Source organism: Molossus molossus, unplaced genomic scaffold, assembly GCF_014108415.1.
Source record: "Molossus molossus isolate mMolMol1 unplaced genomic scaffold, mMolMol1.p scaffold_m16_p_8, whole genome shotgun sequence".
In the NCBI taxonomy this organism is placed as follows: Eukaryota; Metazoa; Chordata; class Mammalia; order Chiroptera; family Molossidae; genus Molossus; species Molossus molossus.
Genome location: NW_023425402.1, coordinates 48,081,709 through 48,100,605, shown reverse-complemented (window position 1 = coordinate 48,100,605; position 18,897 = coordinate 48,081,709). Strand labels below are relative to the sequence as shown.

Sequence of the window (18,897 nt, the reverse complement as noted above, 5' to 3'; positions counted from 1 at the left end):
TAAATGTTTATTATCATGATTGCCATTAGTATTCTTGTTATGAAAAATTTCAGAAATGCAAATGAGTTCCAAGTTTCTTACTGATGCAGCCATGTAGGAGGGGAAAATTGCTCATCTCTCCTAGGACCTGTCTGCATTTTCTACCCTTGTCACCTGGGATCATATCTTAACAAACCTCTGCAAACCCACCCTCCTCCCTCACACCTTGCAGATGATCCTCTCTGAGAAATGCTCCTGACACATCTTGCAAAGATCCCTAAGTATTGCTAAAGCAGCAGCTGTCCTTTCCAAGTCGCATTATTAAGCTAAGTCTAAAAAGGAAAAAAACAACAACAAAAAACCACACACAAATTCCATGAGGCAGTTGTTTATTCAACAAATAAATATTGAGCACCTCCTCTGACCCAGGACTGTTCTAGTTGCACAGGCTGCAGTTGTGAACAGTAAAGATAAGGTCCCTGTTCTCAACAAGCTACCATTGTAGTAGGAGGAAAAAAATATGTAACACACAATGAAACTATCAAGTTCTAAGTACTACTCTGAATGGTAAAACATGATGATGTGATAAAAAGGGATGAGGTGACCAGGATAGGCCTCTACAGAGGTGACATTTACATCAGGATCTGAATGGCAAGAGGGAGCCTATGGTGACCAGAGAAAGAACTTTCCAGGCAGACAGAGAGGCCTCTGTAAACCTCCTAAAGCTTGGCTTCTTCAAGGCACCAAAAGGTTGTGTGGATGGAACTGTAGCCAGAGGCAGAATAATGCAGGATGAGGATTGTGGGTAGTCAGGCTCCACTGTGAGGGCTTTTTAAGTCAGCGTTATACATTGCATTGTGTCCTCCTAAAAACAGTTATGTTCAAATCCTAACCCTTGGTACCTGTGAATGTGACTTGCTTTGCAGACATAATCAAGTTAAAATGAGGTCATACTGGATTAGGATTGGCCCTAATGCCAATGACTGGTGTCCTTGTGAAAAGATGTCAATTTGGACACAAATCAGACACAAAGGGAGGATGCCACATGACAATGGAGGCAGAGGCTGGAGGGCTGTGTCACGGCCGAGGAACACCAAAGCTTGTCCGCAACCACTAGAAACTAGGAAGAAAGAAGGAAGGATCCTCCCCCAGAGCCTTCAGAGAGAGCATGGCCCTGCCTACACCTTGATTTCAAACTTTTAGCCTCAAGAGCTGTTGTTTTAAGCCTCCCAGTTTGTGGTACTTTGTTGCCCTAGTAGATAAATACAGTCAGGTTAAAGAGACTGGATTTCAGTCTAAGAGGTGTGAAAACAATTAGAGAACTTTAAACAGGGAAAGATGCAACCCCCGATTTTGTTTTAAAAGCTAAGGGAATGAATGGGGGGAGGCAAGTGGAGAAGACTAATAAGAAGGTTGTCACATGGTCCAGGGACTGCTCTAGGGTGGAAGTGATGGAAGCAGCAAGAATTGGATTCAGAATGTACTTGGCAGGTGGGATGGAGGTGATGGGTAAGAGGAAGCACAAAATCAAGGATATCTTCTAGATTCATTCACATACACTTTGTTTTCCTGGTATATTTTTATTCCATTAGTTTTTAAATATTGCCCTGGCTGGTTTTGCTCAGTGGTTAGAACAGCAGCCCGCAGACCAGAGTCACAGGTTCGATTCCAGTCAAGGGCACGTACCTCGGTTTCAGGTTGTCCCCAGCCCTGGTTGGGGTCGTGTGGGAGGCAACCAGTAGATGTGTCCCTCTCAGGTCGATGTTTCTCTCTCTCCCTCCCACTCTATTTGAAGATAAATAGAGAAATATCCCTAGGTGAGGATTTAAAAAATAAATGAATGAAATCCTAGCATTTCACTTGTTGCTGGTTTAGTTAACTTGGGGGAGCATTAATCCTGGCTTGTCTCAGCACCCAAGCAGTGAGCCTTCAGAACAGGACAGAAGCTCTGTGCAGATCTTCCAGGTAAAGACAGGAGGGAGGAGGCATCCACATTTCCTCGCCTGGGCACTGGGGGCTGGCGTGACTTCAGTCACCAGCTCACACTGCCTGACGTACTGCGGAGTGTGGCGAGAACACAGGACCCCGAGACGAGATGGGGTTCTCGTCCTGGTCTGCTGCCAGCTCACGTGGGACTCTGAGCTACGGACTCACTGTCTCTGGGCTTCATCTTCCAAAGCCATTAAGTGGGGTAGCGTTGTTGGTTTCCAAGTTTGTTTTCAGCCAATAATGTGTGTGTGCCTTGCCTTAGACGACTTTTGAAAACATTAAAGAATTTGACACAAAACCAGTGTCCATCGTACTTTGAACGTTGCTTAGAAGAATGTGGCATCCTAAATTTCTTTGGAGTCTGTTCTTAGGAATGTGGAAAACTAGATTATTTAGATAATTGAAAAAAAAAAAAAAACTACCAATAAGATAAAATGCAAGATTAATAAAAGTACAAAGCGTTGACAATATATGAAGAATAAGCAGGCCAAAATAGAGGTGAAATCTGGGCTTTGGACATGTCTGTGGAGCCCAGGGCTCCCCCAAAGGGCTGGAACCTCAGGATAAGGGAGAGCCAGCTGTAAACTTGTCCTGCCCATACCTCACTATAAGAAAGATCGTCCTCCAACTGAAGGAGAGGGCATGCAAAATTCCCGAGAAGGTATTGCCACAAGCCAGATCTCACACAGATTTGCAACCCAAATTCACAGAACATGAGTAAGAAAACTTCAGACTGTGAATTTAGTTAAAAAACTACTCAATCTGGCAGTGTTCCCAGATAAACACAAATCATCTCTGGAGAAAGGTCTCAAAAAAGCCTCCCCAAAGGTCAATGAATTACAGTCCAAAATACCCAAACACACAAAGGAGCAAGGAATCAAAGTAAGAATAGTAATGAAAGTACATTGCAAAAAAAAAAAAAAAAAAAAAACCCAATTATCAGACTTAGATTATAAAAACAACTGTGATACTATGTATTAAGGACAAGCTTGAAAATGTCTCTGGAGAATAGAAAACTATAAAAAAATAACATTGCAAATTCTTAAAAAAAACAAATTTTACCTTCTATAGATGAAAAATACAATAACAATTAAAAACTAAATGGACAGATTTAAGGCATATAAAAACATTGCTAAGGAAAGAATTGGTGAGCTGGAAGACAGGTCAGAGAAATGATCACAAACGAGTATAGAGATAAATACATAAAAACTATGGAGAAGAGGTTAAAAAACATGGTAAATATAAGGTTTTTATTTATTTTTTGGTATGTGCCCCTAGCGAGATCTGAACCTGAGACTCTCTGGTCCTCAGGCCGACACTCCAACCTCTGAGCCAAACCAGCCAGGGCACATATAAGAAGTTTTAACAAATGTAGCATCTTCAATGTGCTGCAAGGAAATATCTGACAACCTAGAATTCTACACCCAGAAAAAAAAAAAAAATTTTTTTTCCAAAAATGAAAATAAAATGAAGATAGTGCCAGGCAAGGAAGGCTAGAGAACTTGTCACGGAGGACCTACAGCAAAGGGCCTTCTAGCAGATGTGCTCTGGGCAGATGGAAAGGGATCCCAAGTGGAAGGTCTGATATGCAGAAAAAGAATAAAAAAATATTAAGTGGTAAAAACACAGGTGAATCTAAATGAAAATGACTATATAAACATAATTATGTCTTGAGGGATTAGAAAAGCCAAAGAGAATTAAAATGTGTGACAATAGTATCAAAGTGGGGAGAGAAAGGGGATGAAACTGCCCTAAGGTCTTTTATTATCTAAGAAGAAGGAACAGTGAGGGTAACTTTATGAAACCCTAGTAAGTAAGCATTCTGCACTTTCTAGAGCAATCTATAATACCATAGAAAATAGAGTGCTTAACTTTCAGTGAGTAGGAAAACAACTAAATTAAAAAATATGAAAGAGCCCTGGCCGGTTTGGCTCAGCGGTTGGAGCGTCGGCCTGCGGTACAGAGAGACCCGGGTTCGGTTCCCGCTAAGGGCACGTACTTCGGTTGCAGTTTGTCCCCGGCCCTGGTTGGTCGTGAGGGTGGCAGCCACTCGATGTGTCCCTTCACATTGATGTTTCTCTCTCTCTCTCTTCCTCTCTCTCCCTCCCGCTCTATCTGAACAAAAAATGGAAAAATGTCCTCAGGTGAGGATTAAAAAAAATATATATATAAAAGAAGGCAGAAAAGACAGGTAAAAGGAACGTAGAATGAGGGACAAACAAAACACACAAAATAAGATATAGATTTAAACCCAAATTTACCAGTAATTTCTTTCAACATAAATGGACTAAATACCTCGTTAAAATCAAAGACTATTATACTGAATGCTACGGATTGAAATGTGTCTCCCAAAAAGATGTTGAAGTCCTAATGCCAGTACCTGTGAGTGTGATCTTCTTTGGAATTAGGGTGTTTGCAGATGATCAAGTTAAGCGGAGGTCATTAAAATGGGCCTTGATCCAATATGATTGTTGTTATGATAAAAAGGGAAATTTTAGACACTGAGACAGACATGCAGAGGAAAGACAATGGGAAGAGACAGAGAAAGCACCATCTATGGAGCCGAGAACACCTGAGGCCACGAGAAGCGAGGGGAAAGTCCTGGGACAGACTGTCCCTCAGAGCCCTGGGAAGGAACCAACCCAGCCAACAAACGTGATCTCAGATTTCTAGCCTCCAGAACTGTGCAACAATACATTTCTATTGTCCAAGCCACCCAGGCTGTTCTTTTATTGTTACAGCAGCCCTAGGAAACGAATATACCAGTTTTTTTTAAAAATCATGTGCTCCCTCTCTTCTTTCCCCTCCCATGCCTGTTTGATAAGGACAGCTTTGCCCTCGTCCCTGCCTATCGCTTTCCTCGGGGATGCCTCCCTCGGACTCACTCTTTCTTCACACGGAACTCCCCAAGGTTCGGAGGAGATGCTGTGAGGAGCAGAGTTAGGGAAAACTGAACACCTTACAGTGTTTAACCTCAAACTTTAGTCTAAAAACCTGCCTGATGGAAATGCAAATCAGCTCCAACAAGAAGTTTGTAGCCAATGGCCTAATTTCATTCCTAGGAATCAGCCTGTTTCTGGGTCTACTCATACCTTTTTCTCCCGGCAGTTAAGGGAGAGATTAAACACCCAAGGGGAGGTGGGGTCAGTATCCCTTGACCTTGAGACCTGCTTGGGCAACATGACTTTCAATCAAATCTGAGATTCTAGTTGAAAGACCTTTGCATTCAAACTTCCCTAGGAAAATAAATGATCCCAATACATTATACTGCCTGCATCATGATGAAGACAGAAGGGGATGCTGGGCTGTGGAAGGGGAATGGTCCAGCGCCTTGTGCCTTTCAGAGATGCAAACAGGGAGGGGATAGGGCATGAATGCTGGAGCTTTTCCCCACCAACTCCGTGTTGAGTTCAGACTCTCCTCTGGACCCTGAGAGGTGTTGAAACTGGTGAGTGCAGCAGGGGTGGAGGGGTGGAGGGGTGGAGGGGGGGTGCTGCTGCTCCACCTGAGGTGGGCTGGGAAGAATGGGTTCCTTTCCTCCCAACAGAGAGAAGCCAGAGGAGGAGACAATGAAGCCAGTACTCCATGGGTATTTGGAGAAAGAAGGAAGAAAAAGGAAAACAAACAAAGAAAAAAAATCATCACTGGCCTGGCTGGTGTGGCTCAGTGGTTGAGCATCGAGCCATGCACCAAGAGGTCGCCAGTTCAATTCCTGGTCAGCGCACGTGCCCAGGTTGTGGGCCCAATCCCCAGTGGGGGGCATGCAGGAGGCGGCCGATCAATGTTCTCTCTCATCGATGTGTCTATCTCTCTATCCTTCTCCCTTCCTCTCTCTCTAAAATCAATAAAAAATAAAATAAATTTTTTTTAAAGAAGAATAAAGATTAAGAAAACTCTCAGAAAAAAAAAAAAAAGAAAGAAAAAACCCATCACTGGATAAAATGGAATTCAAAAACCCAGATCTATCTGTGAGAATTATTTAGTGGAATCCTGTCCACTATGTCCTGTGACCACAACAATCTTTAATAGACACCACACATTTCAAGGACTTTGTGGTGTGATTGGGTTTCTTACAGACACTGCCGAGGGGGCCAAGTTCTTGGTATCAGCAGGCCTGGGGTCATCCGGTTGCAGGCATCCGTGCACGACAGAGCTCTGAGCACAGGATGCTGCGGCCAGCTTGTATCGGTCCACAGAGATGACTGTTGATTGTTCAACACAGCCATGATCGCAAACAAATACATATATACATAGAGTATTAATTAAAGTATGTTAAAAACAAAGATAATGGGTACTCAAACTCATCATTTTCCAATTATTCCATTATTGCATCTGTATGGAAATATGGAAATGCAGGGGCAAGGTGTGTGCCTGCCCGCCTTTTCCCAAAATCATGTTCAGAGACTGCACCCTGGTGACTTGAGACTGACCATGTTGAAAATATTTAGACCTTGGAAATTGGCAAATGCGACAAATTAGGGCTGGATTTATTATTTTATTGATTTTTTAAAAATGTTAAAAACGCAGATTAAGCTTAAAAGTGTGTCTATCTATAGCTATTACACTGTAAATAGCACACAAAACTGATTTTTTTTTTTTTTGGTTCATAACTATTATCCAATTCAGCAAAGACAACACTTACATCCTTGACAGATGAAAGAAGTTCCAACATATGACTTCACTGTTTACCTTTGTCTTACTCATAAACATTCATGAAAATATCAACTAACATGCGCACGGGAGCTACACTCAGAATTCTGGAAACATTTGCCAGATTCCACTGGCCCTGACCTACTGCTGAGCCTCAGCCCTGACCCCTGCTCCCGTCCTGGGGTGGGGGCTGGGAAAACAGAAGTCCAAAGGAGAGACCGTCCCTGCCCTCGGTGCTGCACACTGTTCAGCCAGAGGGAATGTCCCCTGCCTGGTGCCTGTGTCATTATTTTCCACCATGGACCACAGATGACACTCCATACCTACCATTAACAGGGGAATCTTGAAAATAGACACAGGAAGTTGCTAGATATCCATTCTTCCCTTGCCTTCTATTAAGCTACATTTAGTGTTCATATATATGATTTTAAGGCAATATAAGATCTGGATAATCAAAGAAAATTGAAGCCAATTCAACATTTCTCATGAAAACACATTTTAGAAAGAAACTTTAAACAAGTATTGAAACAAACAAAACCCTTTCTTCTTAAGTTTGAACATTCTCTTGCGACTTTTGTGAACTTGACTTCATATTACACAGTGACAAGAGTAAATACTTTGGGGTGGGAGGATGGCAATAAGAAAAGGGGAAAAAATGTTATGTTTCCCATATTTATTATAAAATTACTTTTTTAAGAGTAAAATTTCCAGTAAACAGAAGATGGTCCTTTAAGTACTTAGCTGAGGCTACTGGTTGGTTATTCCCAAATATTCATGTTCCCTGTTCCTTTAATAATTGAATTGCTGGATTTTAGCTCATCACCTGGTCACTCAGCAATACATTTTCCCATCTTCCTTGGAGCTAAGTGAGGCCAAGTAACTAAGTTCTGGCCAATGAGATGCAAGTGTAAGGGGTGTATACAACCTTGAGGGCTGGGCCCTTAAAGGGGAAAGACGTGCCTCCACTAGCTCTGTCCCCATTCTGCTGGCTGGACCAGTGGGATAGTGGGAACTAGAGGAGCCATTTAAGAGCATGAAGTAGGGACTTTGTGTTAAGATAGCAGAGCAATAATATAGAAGATGCCTGGGTCCCCAGCTCCATCAAGCCATCATTTCAACACTAGACGGCCTTCCCTGACTTTAATGTGAAAGAGAAGTGGTTAACTTATATCATCTTTAAGCCACCATTACAGCAGCTGATTTCTATCCTGAATAATACAATTACCAATACTTTAGAACATTTTCACCATTTGTTTTTAATATTTCAGGGATGAAATTCTTTCTAGAACATGTTACACTTTTCTTAACTCATCAAACAGAGCAGATAGAACATAACTTACTCTTTTTTGAATCAGGAAGCATAATTACTATTCTGACCAGTAAGCCAAAGAGATTATAGAGAGCAGAGAGTGGCCTCAGGCTGTAGGGGTTGGTTGATTCATTCCTAATCCCTGCAGTTTTTCTGACTCCCCTCACTATTAGACTGTCAAGGATCAAGTAAGGAAATACACACAAAATTCTTTAGCCCAGAGCCACAAACAATAAAGGTTACCTATTCTTGCTATTAGTATTAATTATTCTTATGTATTGGAGACAAACGGCTATTTTAAAACTCTCATACTTTTTCCTCTTCTTTTATTGGAATTCCAATCATAGACACAGAAACTAAAAATCCCAGTATGTGGAGACATTGAGTCATCTGTGTCTACAGGATGGAAGTTGGGGTTTCTCCTTGGTGCAGACCTTCTCTCTTTATCTCTTTAAGAAGACTTTGATGATCTTTTTAGTCATGGAATCTACCTATTGGCCTTGAGGAGTCTCTGAAGGAAGGACCTAAAGCAATAGCAGATGCTGCAAACGAGATGTAAAGGTTCTGTTTAACGAAGATGAAGCTTTGATGGCAGTTAGAGAACAGCTCTTCAGAGAAAATTAACCTTCAGAGGTGTTTGCTTCCTTTGACTTGGGCCGGGAGGCAGCGAGGCCCTAAACGATGCTCACAGCAGTGCATGTCCCAGCAACGTGGCTGTCGGCCAGGGCCGAGCGAGAGGTGGCCAGATGGACCCTGGGAGGAGGCACGACCTGTGAACTCTGGAGAACTGACTTCTGACCGCCAGTTGAACTTTCCCTTTTCTGCCTGTAATTCACTCGTGTTATTCTCAAGACTCAGAGAAGGGGTTAAATGTCACCACCTGTGTTATTAGTCTTAAAGGAGAAGCTTGTTCCTTCCTTGGACTAGAGTTTCCACCTGTGTAAGAACACAGAGCAGTGATTGACAGAGCAGCTGGGGACAGCACCAAGCAAAAAGTGACAGACATCAGCCAGCATAGACCTTCATACACTCAGCACAACCAGATGTTCTCAGAACCTCCTGGGGATGAGTCTGCCAAAGCCTCAAACACTTATTTTATTATGATAATATTGTTAATATAAATATATTATAACGTTATTATTGATGTGACAAAATTATGTTATTTATTATTTTATAAGATTAATATTGCATATTTTATTGTTCTATACTATTAATCTATTATCATAGAATTATGAGATAATTATTATTATCCCCTCAGGGTCCAGCTGTGTATGCAGTCTTCTCCCCCCAAATATCTTCGTCTTTAAATCTAAGGCTGTTAATAAACTGCTATAATCAAGCTTGTAAGACGTGTCTACAATAAAGGTACTCTGAGGGAGGGCTCAAAAGCATTTCCTTTGTCGTAAAATACGAGATCTGTAAGAGTAAACCAAGTAATATCTTATTCTGCTTGCTCAGCATTTTTAAGCAACTTCTGGCTCCCCGACTGTGTCCCAGATTGTTAAAATTGCCAAATTAGCGGTTATTTGGCAAATGGAATGAGACTGTACAGTTTCCTTGCTGGCTTCTCCACAATTAAAACTCTTCTGTTAATAATGGTAAATGGGGCTTCAGGGTCTAAGAAATTGTCAAAATAAAACTGAAGAGACCTCATAGTGTGCCAACTTCATTTTGCCAAATAGGACTTCTTAAAAATCAGCAAATCCTGACAAGATACAACACTTAATAAGATAAAATAAATAAAGTTTAACACCAAAATAATAGGAAGCAGATAGTTCAGAATAAAGGCTAATCCTTTCAATGGAATTGTTTTAGTTTTATGAAGCCTTTCAAATGGCTCTTATTTTTCTCATGTCACGAGTGGGTTGGAACTTCATGCAGACTGGCATCCGGCTCGGCCATTCTCCTCGAGCCCTTAGGGAGCTGTCTGGGAGCTGTTGGCCTGAAATAACCTCACACATCTCTCCACACGTGTGGAAGAGCTGTGGCCAGTTGCCCCCAGAAAAGAAAGCCTGTGAGGCGTGGGCGTGAGACCTGCCTGCTTTGTGCCAGGCCTGCATTCGCTGAGCATCCCAGAAGCCTCTTTCCTGCCCTGAGGTGTCTCTGAGTGTTAGGAGCACTGAAAACTGCCCTTTGTCGGAGACAAGAAAATTGCAAAGTCGGGTTCATTCCACGGAGTGAATTTCCATTTTTCCTGGCTGTAGAAATGCTGTGTCTGTCAGTAATTTTCATTCTTGGGTCACAGCTCCCAGGGGAGTAGGAGAAAGGCCAAATAGAAGAGAAAAGTTTTCAGTGTGTTTCTTCAGCTCCTGGATTTGCTCCCTGGCTCTATAAACAAAAAGGCTGCCCGGCTCCAGCCTTCCAGATGCAATTCCCAGACCCCGGCAACTGCACAGGTAGCTGAATGGGGAGACCTGCCCTGTGCCAGCTTCAGAGACACAATTCTGAAGCTGCTATGCCCATGAGGAGGAGTCTCCCTTTGTTAGAAAAACAACTGGTGACAAAAGACTTGAACTAAAAATTTTGACTAAAACCAACGACCCCCAAATAACTTCGTGTCACTTCCCCCACCTACCATTTTTATTTTCCAGTAGTTGAAAGAACTGCAAAGAACCAAAGGGATAAAAGCTGAATTCATAACCAGTTCTTCTGGAAGCTTCGCCTTTCTGCTGACCTGGAATAATTTCCATACATTTTCCTAAATCTATGGGAGTTAATTGCCAATTTGCATTTTGGTTTGAGCATTCAGATCTCAAGATGGAAACATAAGCTCTTTATTTCAAGACAAGTGAATGAAGGGAAACTTCTGAAGTTCATTTTCTGATGCCCAAAAGGCTTGGGGGGGGGGGGGGAGGTTCATCTTTCCTCTCCAGTAGCTTCTTCAAAAACATCTTAGAGGAGAAGCTAATCTGGGTTGCTTTATGCGACTGCAGTTACAGTGAAGAATTTACTCTCCACCCCCAGTCTCTCCAAATCATTAATTCCTAAAAGGGTCACGGGATTTTAACTTAGCCTGATATGCCTCCTTGGAGCCAAATTTGACGTCAGTACCTTTTATAAGCAGGAAAGTATGAATTAACACCCAACATTTTCAGGATGAGTCCCCGTATTGAGGCTCTATTTGGAAAAACTCTTCTATGTCCTTTGGTACTGGCCTGCTGGCATTATTAGTTTAAATGTCTCAGGAACATCATCTGCTTCTACTAAAATAAATGACGAATGAGTTCTGGAAAGTGGTTTTGAGAGCCGCCCTAAAAGGCACAGTGAGGGGAAAGCTCAGTGCCTGAAACATTCATTTAGATGCGAGGCTGAATAATGTGTGTTTAGCTCTGACCCTGAAATCTGCTCGCCTTACAACTTCCCCATCTGGTGTAATTTGCTTTCCCCGCTTGTAAAAATGCACACGAAGGCAACAGCATGCATTGTGTGCCCGTTGTAACAAGGAGGCCACATCCGTCACATGCTCCATTGACAGAAACCTATCGACCCTGCCTCTCCCCGGCTCCCTACCCGTCCTCACGTTCCCGCGGACTCCGGCCCCTGCACCCGTGCCCCAGCCCAACACCACTTTGCAGAAAGGAGATGATGGAGCCGTACCTTGTACCCGGGTTTCCGCCCTCTTTTCTTTGGCATCTTCACTGCTGGTAAAGAACCAGCTGAAGCGGAATAAAGATTATGAACTGCCATCTTCACGGGTGTCGAGTGCAGTGGGGGTCGGCCTCGCTTTCTCCCCGGGATCCTCTGAGACTGCATGTCTGCCGGTGCCAGTCTTACAGAAGGAAGTGACAAATCGCTCACGGGCAGGAGAGGTGCTAAGAATTAGTCCAGACACAAAGCAAAACAAAAAACAGAAGTGTTTGTTTGGTTTGCAAGGCAAACATGGATCCGGTTTGGTGGCTTTGGCCATACTACTCCTTACTGGAAGGGAAGACCAAGCCCAAGAGCCGGCACCGCTCGGGGTTTTTATGGTGCCGTCGAGCTCCCGGGATAACCTCCAGGACCACGAATTTGCTGGGACTCCAGTGAGGTAGGAGAGACCCTGGCTAGGTGGAGAGGACAGTGGATTCCCAGCTCCAAGCACAATTGACCATGTCACCAGTAACAAGACAACTTTGTCAGTGTCTCAGTTTCCTCAGTTAGTTCAACTTTGAACTGTTATAATAATGGTATCAAATGAACAACCATTCTCTCACACTCACTCCTACCCCTTTGGGTGGGTTATACATTGTTACGACCTTTTATCCTATGAAAGAAATTCAACATTAAAAATCAATTGTAGTAAAGTCCATTATGTCCCTCAATCAAATTGTGGACAGAGATTTACATACAGAAATATTTATTTTAATATGATTTAGAACTTCAAAAATAAAATGGATATAGCCCAAATAGCAAACAATAGGGGAATAGTTGATCTATCTACAGAATAAAACAATCAACTAGTTAAAAACCTTTAAAAATGCTCTTAATAACATGATGTTGTGTGAAAAAGCATCACACAAATTGTGCATAAATACGATCTCAGTTACACAAAAATGTATATGGTGAAAAAGTAGAAGAAAATGTGTTAAAATGTTACCATTGGCAAAGATGGTGGGACTCTGGGTAACTTCACCAAGTGCAAATCCTTTCTTCTGAGTGGATATGCCACATACTATAATATTCTCAGCATTAAAAAAACTAACATCGAGTTTCTCAAGTAGTGTTGACCAAATCTTTCAGCAAGAGCTAGTTGCTCATCCCCAACCCAGAGATCACAGCCAGTACCATGAGCTCATGGGTCAGATTTCCTGGATGTTCAAGAATGTGACAAATGAGACAGAATTTTTTACTTTAACTCAGGGGTGATGTTAGGTAATAAAAATAATTTCTGAGGATTACTGGTAGCTAACAGCGGAAATGAGAGGCTCTTGCTCAAAAGGCTGCAGAAAGAGTGAAGACGATGGAAGCAGTCCCTACCCTGCTCTGGGCAGTGCTGCAGGGACTAGACTGGTTTGCTCAAGGAGGAAAATAGCAAATAGGAGAAATTCTTCAAAACATGGCAGGGAAAATTTGGGGCATTTTTTTTTTTTTTTTTTTTTTTTTGGTACGTCCCCCTAGCGGGAATCGAACTCGAGACTCTCTCGTCCGCAGGCTGATGCTCCAACCACTGAGCCAAACCAGACAAGGCACTGGGCATTCTTTATAGATGTAAGTTCACTCTGAATATTAATAATATTCTATCAATAATCTTGATTGTTCTTGGAAATGTCATACCCAGTAAATAGAGTTTTTAAGCATAAATTTATTGATTGCATTGTGAAATAGTTCAGCTAGATGAACATGCAGTTGAGTATATTAATTTTCCCTGCTCTTGTCAGTTTAAGAGAAATCCCATATCTCACTGACCCCAGGATGCACATTTTTCACACATTAACATCTTCAAAATCAGGGTGCACCATACAGCACTGTGAGCACATCAGAATCCCACAGGGAGCATTTTTTTTCTTTCTTAGTAGTAGATGAAATAGTGATGTATGATGTCATCAAAGACATCTGCGAGTCAAGGAATTATGATCAATGAAGATAAATCCATCAACATGTAAACTAAGAACATTATTCTGCTTCTAGGCTTCATGTCTGTACTTCACAATGCCGACAAATATCCAAAATAATTCATTTTCAAAAAAGAGGCATCCAAAAACATTGAAAAACCACCAAAATATAGCCATTAAGATTGTTACTATGTAAAACTTGGTCTGAGTACCAATGTGAACTACCATGATCAAGTTTCTCCTTCATTATAGTTTATCTTTATAGATTTTGGAAACAGGAACTTTTCCTAGTCTAGGGCATGTTTCTCTACTTGTCTACTTGACCTCTAGTAAGGAGATCTGCAATGTATCGACTAACATCAAGATCAAAAGTCAGCCAGAGAAAACCCACGATGAGAGATGGTGCTTCATCTCCAGTCCTCTTGAAGGGCCGATTGCTGCACCCCCTCCGTGGTGAGTTGGGATACTGTGCGGAAATTATTCCCTCACAAAACTCTTGTTGAATAGGTTTTGAAGAGTAAAGAAAGGGTAAAAAATTAATTTGCATAGTATCCTAAAAATATGTATCATTCAAAATTACAATGAACTATCCCAAAATTTCTCAGTATGTCAGAAAAAAAAATTTCCTGGGGGAAAAAAGTCATCATTTAAACTGCTTTTTTTTTTTTTTTTCCCTGTTGTCCTACTTTCCTCTACCTACTTGAGGAAAAGCCAGGACTTGTGCTGCTCTTCATGTCCTTCCATAGAAGCACATCCATCTTAGTACGAAGGACCTAAATCTGATCAACAAATTTTATGCTAATAGAGCAACAATGACCCATTTTTGGAGGCGTACAAGGCACCTCAGCAACTGAGAGATAGTTGGAGATAGGAAGTCTTCCTACAGTCTCTTCAGTGCACCACACTTGAATGGTTACATAGTTCATCCACTAGTCAGGAAGATACTATTTCCCAGTTCCTTGTCACAGATAAATACAATTTTAAGTAACAAGACAGAAGACTTAACAATTGTCTCCTTAGAATAATTGTTTTTTTCGTTATTGATTTTAGGGAGAAAGGAAGGGAGAAGGAGAGAGAAAACATCGACTGGCCACCTCCATGCTCTGACCGGGAATTGAACCAGCGACCTCTTGGTGCATGGGTCGACGCTCAACCATTGAGCCACACCAGCCAGGCTTCTTAGAATAATTTTGAAGAGATGTTGGAGGAAAGCCCTTACGACGTGGTCTTTTAATAGCTGACTTTGGAAAAGATGACGAAAGTTCGGGATCCTCCAAAGTCTCTCTTTCCAAAACTATGACGTGACAAAAGAAAAGTAAAAATAGCAAAGACCAATACTGAAAATAAGAAGAGTCCTTATTGTTGGAATCTTGGAATGCAGTGGAAACAAGGCAGATGAAAATTTTTTAGAGAACAGAACTATGGAAAATGATGACAATTTATCAAATGTTTAGGGAAAAGGTCAAAACTATAGAAAAGGAATATTCTCAAAGATATAGTAAGAAGCCATCTTCCAGAATAAAGAGGTTCTCTGTAGGTTCAGAAAATGTCTTTTAAAATGAATCTTAATAAATCCTAATAAAATAATAATATTTACACTAATAAAATAATATACTTAAAGACAATGAGAAAAATCTATAAGAATTTAGGCCGAACATTTACAATAGGAAAAATAAACAGGCTAATTCTCTTTAGCACCATTAGCCGGAAGATAATGGGGTTACCATGATGCCCTTTTTTCAGAGATTTATAGTTTCCACATTGACTCTCACCACAGGGCCTTTGCAGAGATGGTTCCTTTGCCTAGAATGCTCTTTCTCCCCACTCAAGGAAGCTTGTCCTGACCGCTCATTCATGTTTCCCAAGCTTAGAGCTCCTCAGATGTGCTACCAACCCACTGCATGTGCGGCGCCTGCCACGGAAGCTGGACAAGAGAAGCAGATGGGAACGTTAAAAATTATACCCCTGCTGTGCCTCTGACCTAGGACTTGATTGTCTTCTGCCAGCACAATAATACTGTGACAGGTTAACTTGTTTGCTTGCAGAAGATAAGACCTCAGACCCTTCAGTTCTTCATAGAGATTTAATAAGTAGGACTTACATTAAAAAAAAAAAAAAAAGAAAAAGTAATGTTTTTAAAAAAATCTACTTGTACTAAAATAAGACTTGAATAATTAAAAAAAAGATTATTCTATTTGACAGATATATTTTAAAATGTAATTTTTACCTAGATTATTCTATAGATTAAGTGAAATCACGTTAAAAATTCCAAGTGACTTAAGGAAAAGAAGGATAAAACAAAAGCCAGCAGGGAAGACTTGTCCTCTTGGTTCCTAACTATGTTATGAGACTACAACCATGGCCACAGTACAGTACAGGAACAAACAATCTGATCAATGAAAAAGTTAGTCCAGAAATTAAACATATATTAAGTTTCCATCTGTTGGAAGTTTAGGATCATTTTATATCAGTGCAGGAAAGCTGAATAAATGAGTTGTGGACAACTGGCTCTTAGAAACACATAAAATTTTAGCTATCCTTCAGCAAAATAAATTCTAGAGACACCTAAGACTAAAATATTTTTTTAATTAAAAACATTAAGAAGTACTGAAGATAATATCGGTTGCATTTTTATACTCTTGAGATGCTGATGGTCTTTCTAATTTTGATGGAAAACTCAGGAAATCTAAGTATGATAGAAAGGCCACTAGACATGAGTACACAGAGCTCAAACGTTCTCATGTAGTAAAAGTAAAATCATGAAAAAGATTGAAAATAAATGAAAACCTGAGGAAACGATTTGTGCTACCTATGGACCAAAAAAAGGTTAATACAAATAACTTCAAATTATCAAAATGAAAATAAGCACTCTACTTAAAAATGGGCAAAGAACATAATTTACAAAAATGGGAGAGAAAAAAGAGAATAGAGAGAAGAAACAGAAATAAGTGTTCAATTATCACAAGAAAAGATTCTAAACTTTACTGATTCTTAACCTCCCAAAAATGTAAATTAAGATATCCCTTGTGGATCTCAGACTGATAAATGTGAATAATCCTGAAAATACTCTCAGTGAGTCAGGGGAGGAACAGGTGGAGATAGGAATTAGCTAACCTTTCTGGAGGACAATTTGAAAATCACTTGCAAACTTGACACATGCCCATTCCCCATCCAGCTGTATTTTCCCTAAGGATTTCTCCTAAGTAGATAATCTAAGAAGAACACAAAGATATATGGCCAAGGATTTTTTTGCATATTAATTATAATAGTAAAATACTGGAAGCAAGCAAAATCACTCTCTCAAAACAGCCTTAGTTTAGTAAATTATGTCACATTTATAAAATGGAATACTTTGTAATTTTAAATATATTTTGTATATATACATACATTTATGCATATATGAAGAATGCAAAATAGTATGTATAGTATGACTCTGGTTATGTATTTTATGTATGTACAGATAAATTTGCCTATGCTTAGGTATAGAAAGAGGTCTGGGAAAGGTAATCATCAAAAGGGTGATTGATGGTGGTTGTCTCTGGCAGTAAAATATTAAAAGATGTTTCTGCTTTCTTCTTTGTATCCTTTTGTATTGTTTAAATTTTTAAACCATATATAGAAAAATAGTATTAAAAATTAACAATGAGTGAATAATTCCCATTCTCCTGAAAGTTTCCATTAGAAACATGTGCTTCTTATATGGCCTTTTGTTTTCCTGTTTTCTAATGGTTTTGGCTCCTGATCCACAGAACTTCCCTGGCCACTGCTTTAACATCCCAAACAAATTTTATCAAAAAAGCAAAGAAGACTTTATCATCAGAAATATTGCCCTGGCCAGTTTGGTTCAGCGGTTAGAGCATCGGCCTGCGGTCCTGAGAGACCCGGGTTCGGTTCCCGCTAAAGGCGTGTACCTTGGTTGCAGTTTGTCCCCGGCCCTGGTCGGTTGTGCGGGTGGCAGCCACTCGATGTGTTCCTTTCACATCGATGTTTCTCTCTCTCTCTCTGTTCCTCTCTCTCCCTCCCACTCTACCTGAACAAAAAAAAAAAAAAAAAAAAAAAAAAAAAAAAAAGAAATATCAGAGAAGGTTGTTTCAGAGCTAAGAAGAGTGTCCATCAAACAGATGGTGAACAGGGGTGCTTCGCTGGACCCCGAAAGAACCAGCTCACCGCCCTCACCCTCCTTGACACCACCTCCCTCCAGGTGAGACCAGGTGGCAGCTGGGTTACTGTCCTTCCCCCAAAGATTTTCTGTCATCTCCAAAGACCTCAAAAGCTGTTCAAAGACATTCTACCCATAGATACATAATTGGATACAACCAAATATATAAATCACTTCAGAGCCCTCAAAACCCTGGAGGTGTACATGATACCTCTGATACTGTTCTCCACTCTGAACAAGATCAGGACTCCTCAGAGATAGCTGATTCCATATCTTGAAGAGAGAGGTAAGGATTATCATGGAACATATCATTACCAGAACAAGGATGATTTAAGAATATCAGGGATATCATGGATACAGAGAACAGACTGACAGCTGTCGGGGGGAAGGGGGGACTGGGTGGGAAGAGTGAAGGGATTAAGCAAATAATAAAAAGAAAGACTTGTGAATACAGACGACAGTTTGGTGATTGACAGAGGGGAGGAGGGTGGGGAGAGGTAGAAGGTAAAGGGGGGATACATGGTGATGGAAGGAGACTTGACTCGGGGTGGTGAACATACAATACAATATACAGATGATGTGTTGTAGACTTGCATACCTGAATACTGTATAATTTTATTAACCAATGTCACCCGAATAAATTCAATAGAAAAAAAGAATATCAGGGGTAGTACTAAGAGGACAAAGAAGCGAATTGTAACAAGTTATGAATCAACAACATCAACAATGGTAATACAGTGAATCGAAATAACTGTGAAAGGCTGAGTTCTTTATGAGACTCACAAGACCATAATAAGGTGTACCAAACTCTAGTTGTAATCATTTTCATACAAAAGAAGGGTGACTAGAGTAAAATATCATTTATTTTTGCTGACTTTAATAAGTAGGGTAAAGCTTATCTGCAGGTATTTTATTCTATTAGGTACTGATGTGCTCTTGTCTCTACCTGTCTAAATGGACAGAGTGAGTACAAAGGAATTGTAAATAAGCCAACTTGTCCTGGAAAAATAGCCAATACTCAGGAACAAAAAGCTTCATTTGTCCCAAATAATAACCAAGTAAAAAATGGGTCCAATAGAATATTCAAAGGTGATGAGTCCATCAAATGTCTTCAGAGGATTTGTAATGTGCAGACTTGTTCTCTCAACTTCTAGGAGATGATGCTTCCAGATGTGCCTCGTAAGGACACTGAAGCTTCAGACACAGGGGCCCCCTTCGTCACAGGCAGAACTTCCACCTCTGTCGGGTGGGGTGCAGGGGGCCTCCTGCCTCCTTGTAAT

The 18,897-nt window shown here is 40.8% G+C and overlaps 1 protein-coding gene across 5 annotated transcripts in view; it reads right to left on the bottom strand.

The window, feature by feature from the left end:
* The window catches only part of SCML4 (Scm polycomb group protein like 4), a 94,709-nt gene that overhangs the window by 41,067 nt on the left and 34,745 nt on the right, over positions 1 to 18,897 (bottom strand). For 3 of the 5 annotated variants that reach the window (XM_036249311.1, XM_036249313.1, XM_036249312.1), the window contains exon 2: positions 11,525 to 11,739. The exons of the other annotated variants lie outside the window; for them this stretch is intronic. In XM_036249311.1, the coding sequence (XP_036105204.1) occupies positions 11,525 to 11,739 (215 nt within the window). The remainder of the gene's footprint in view (positions 1 to 11,524; positions 11,740 to 18,897) is intronic. 5 annotated transcript variants of the gene reach the window in all.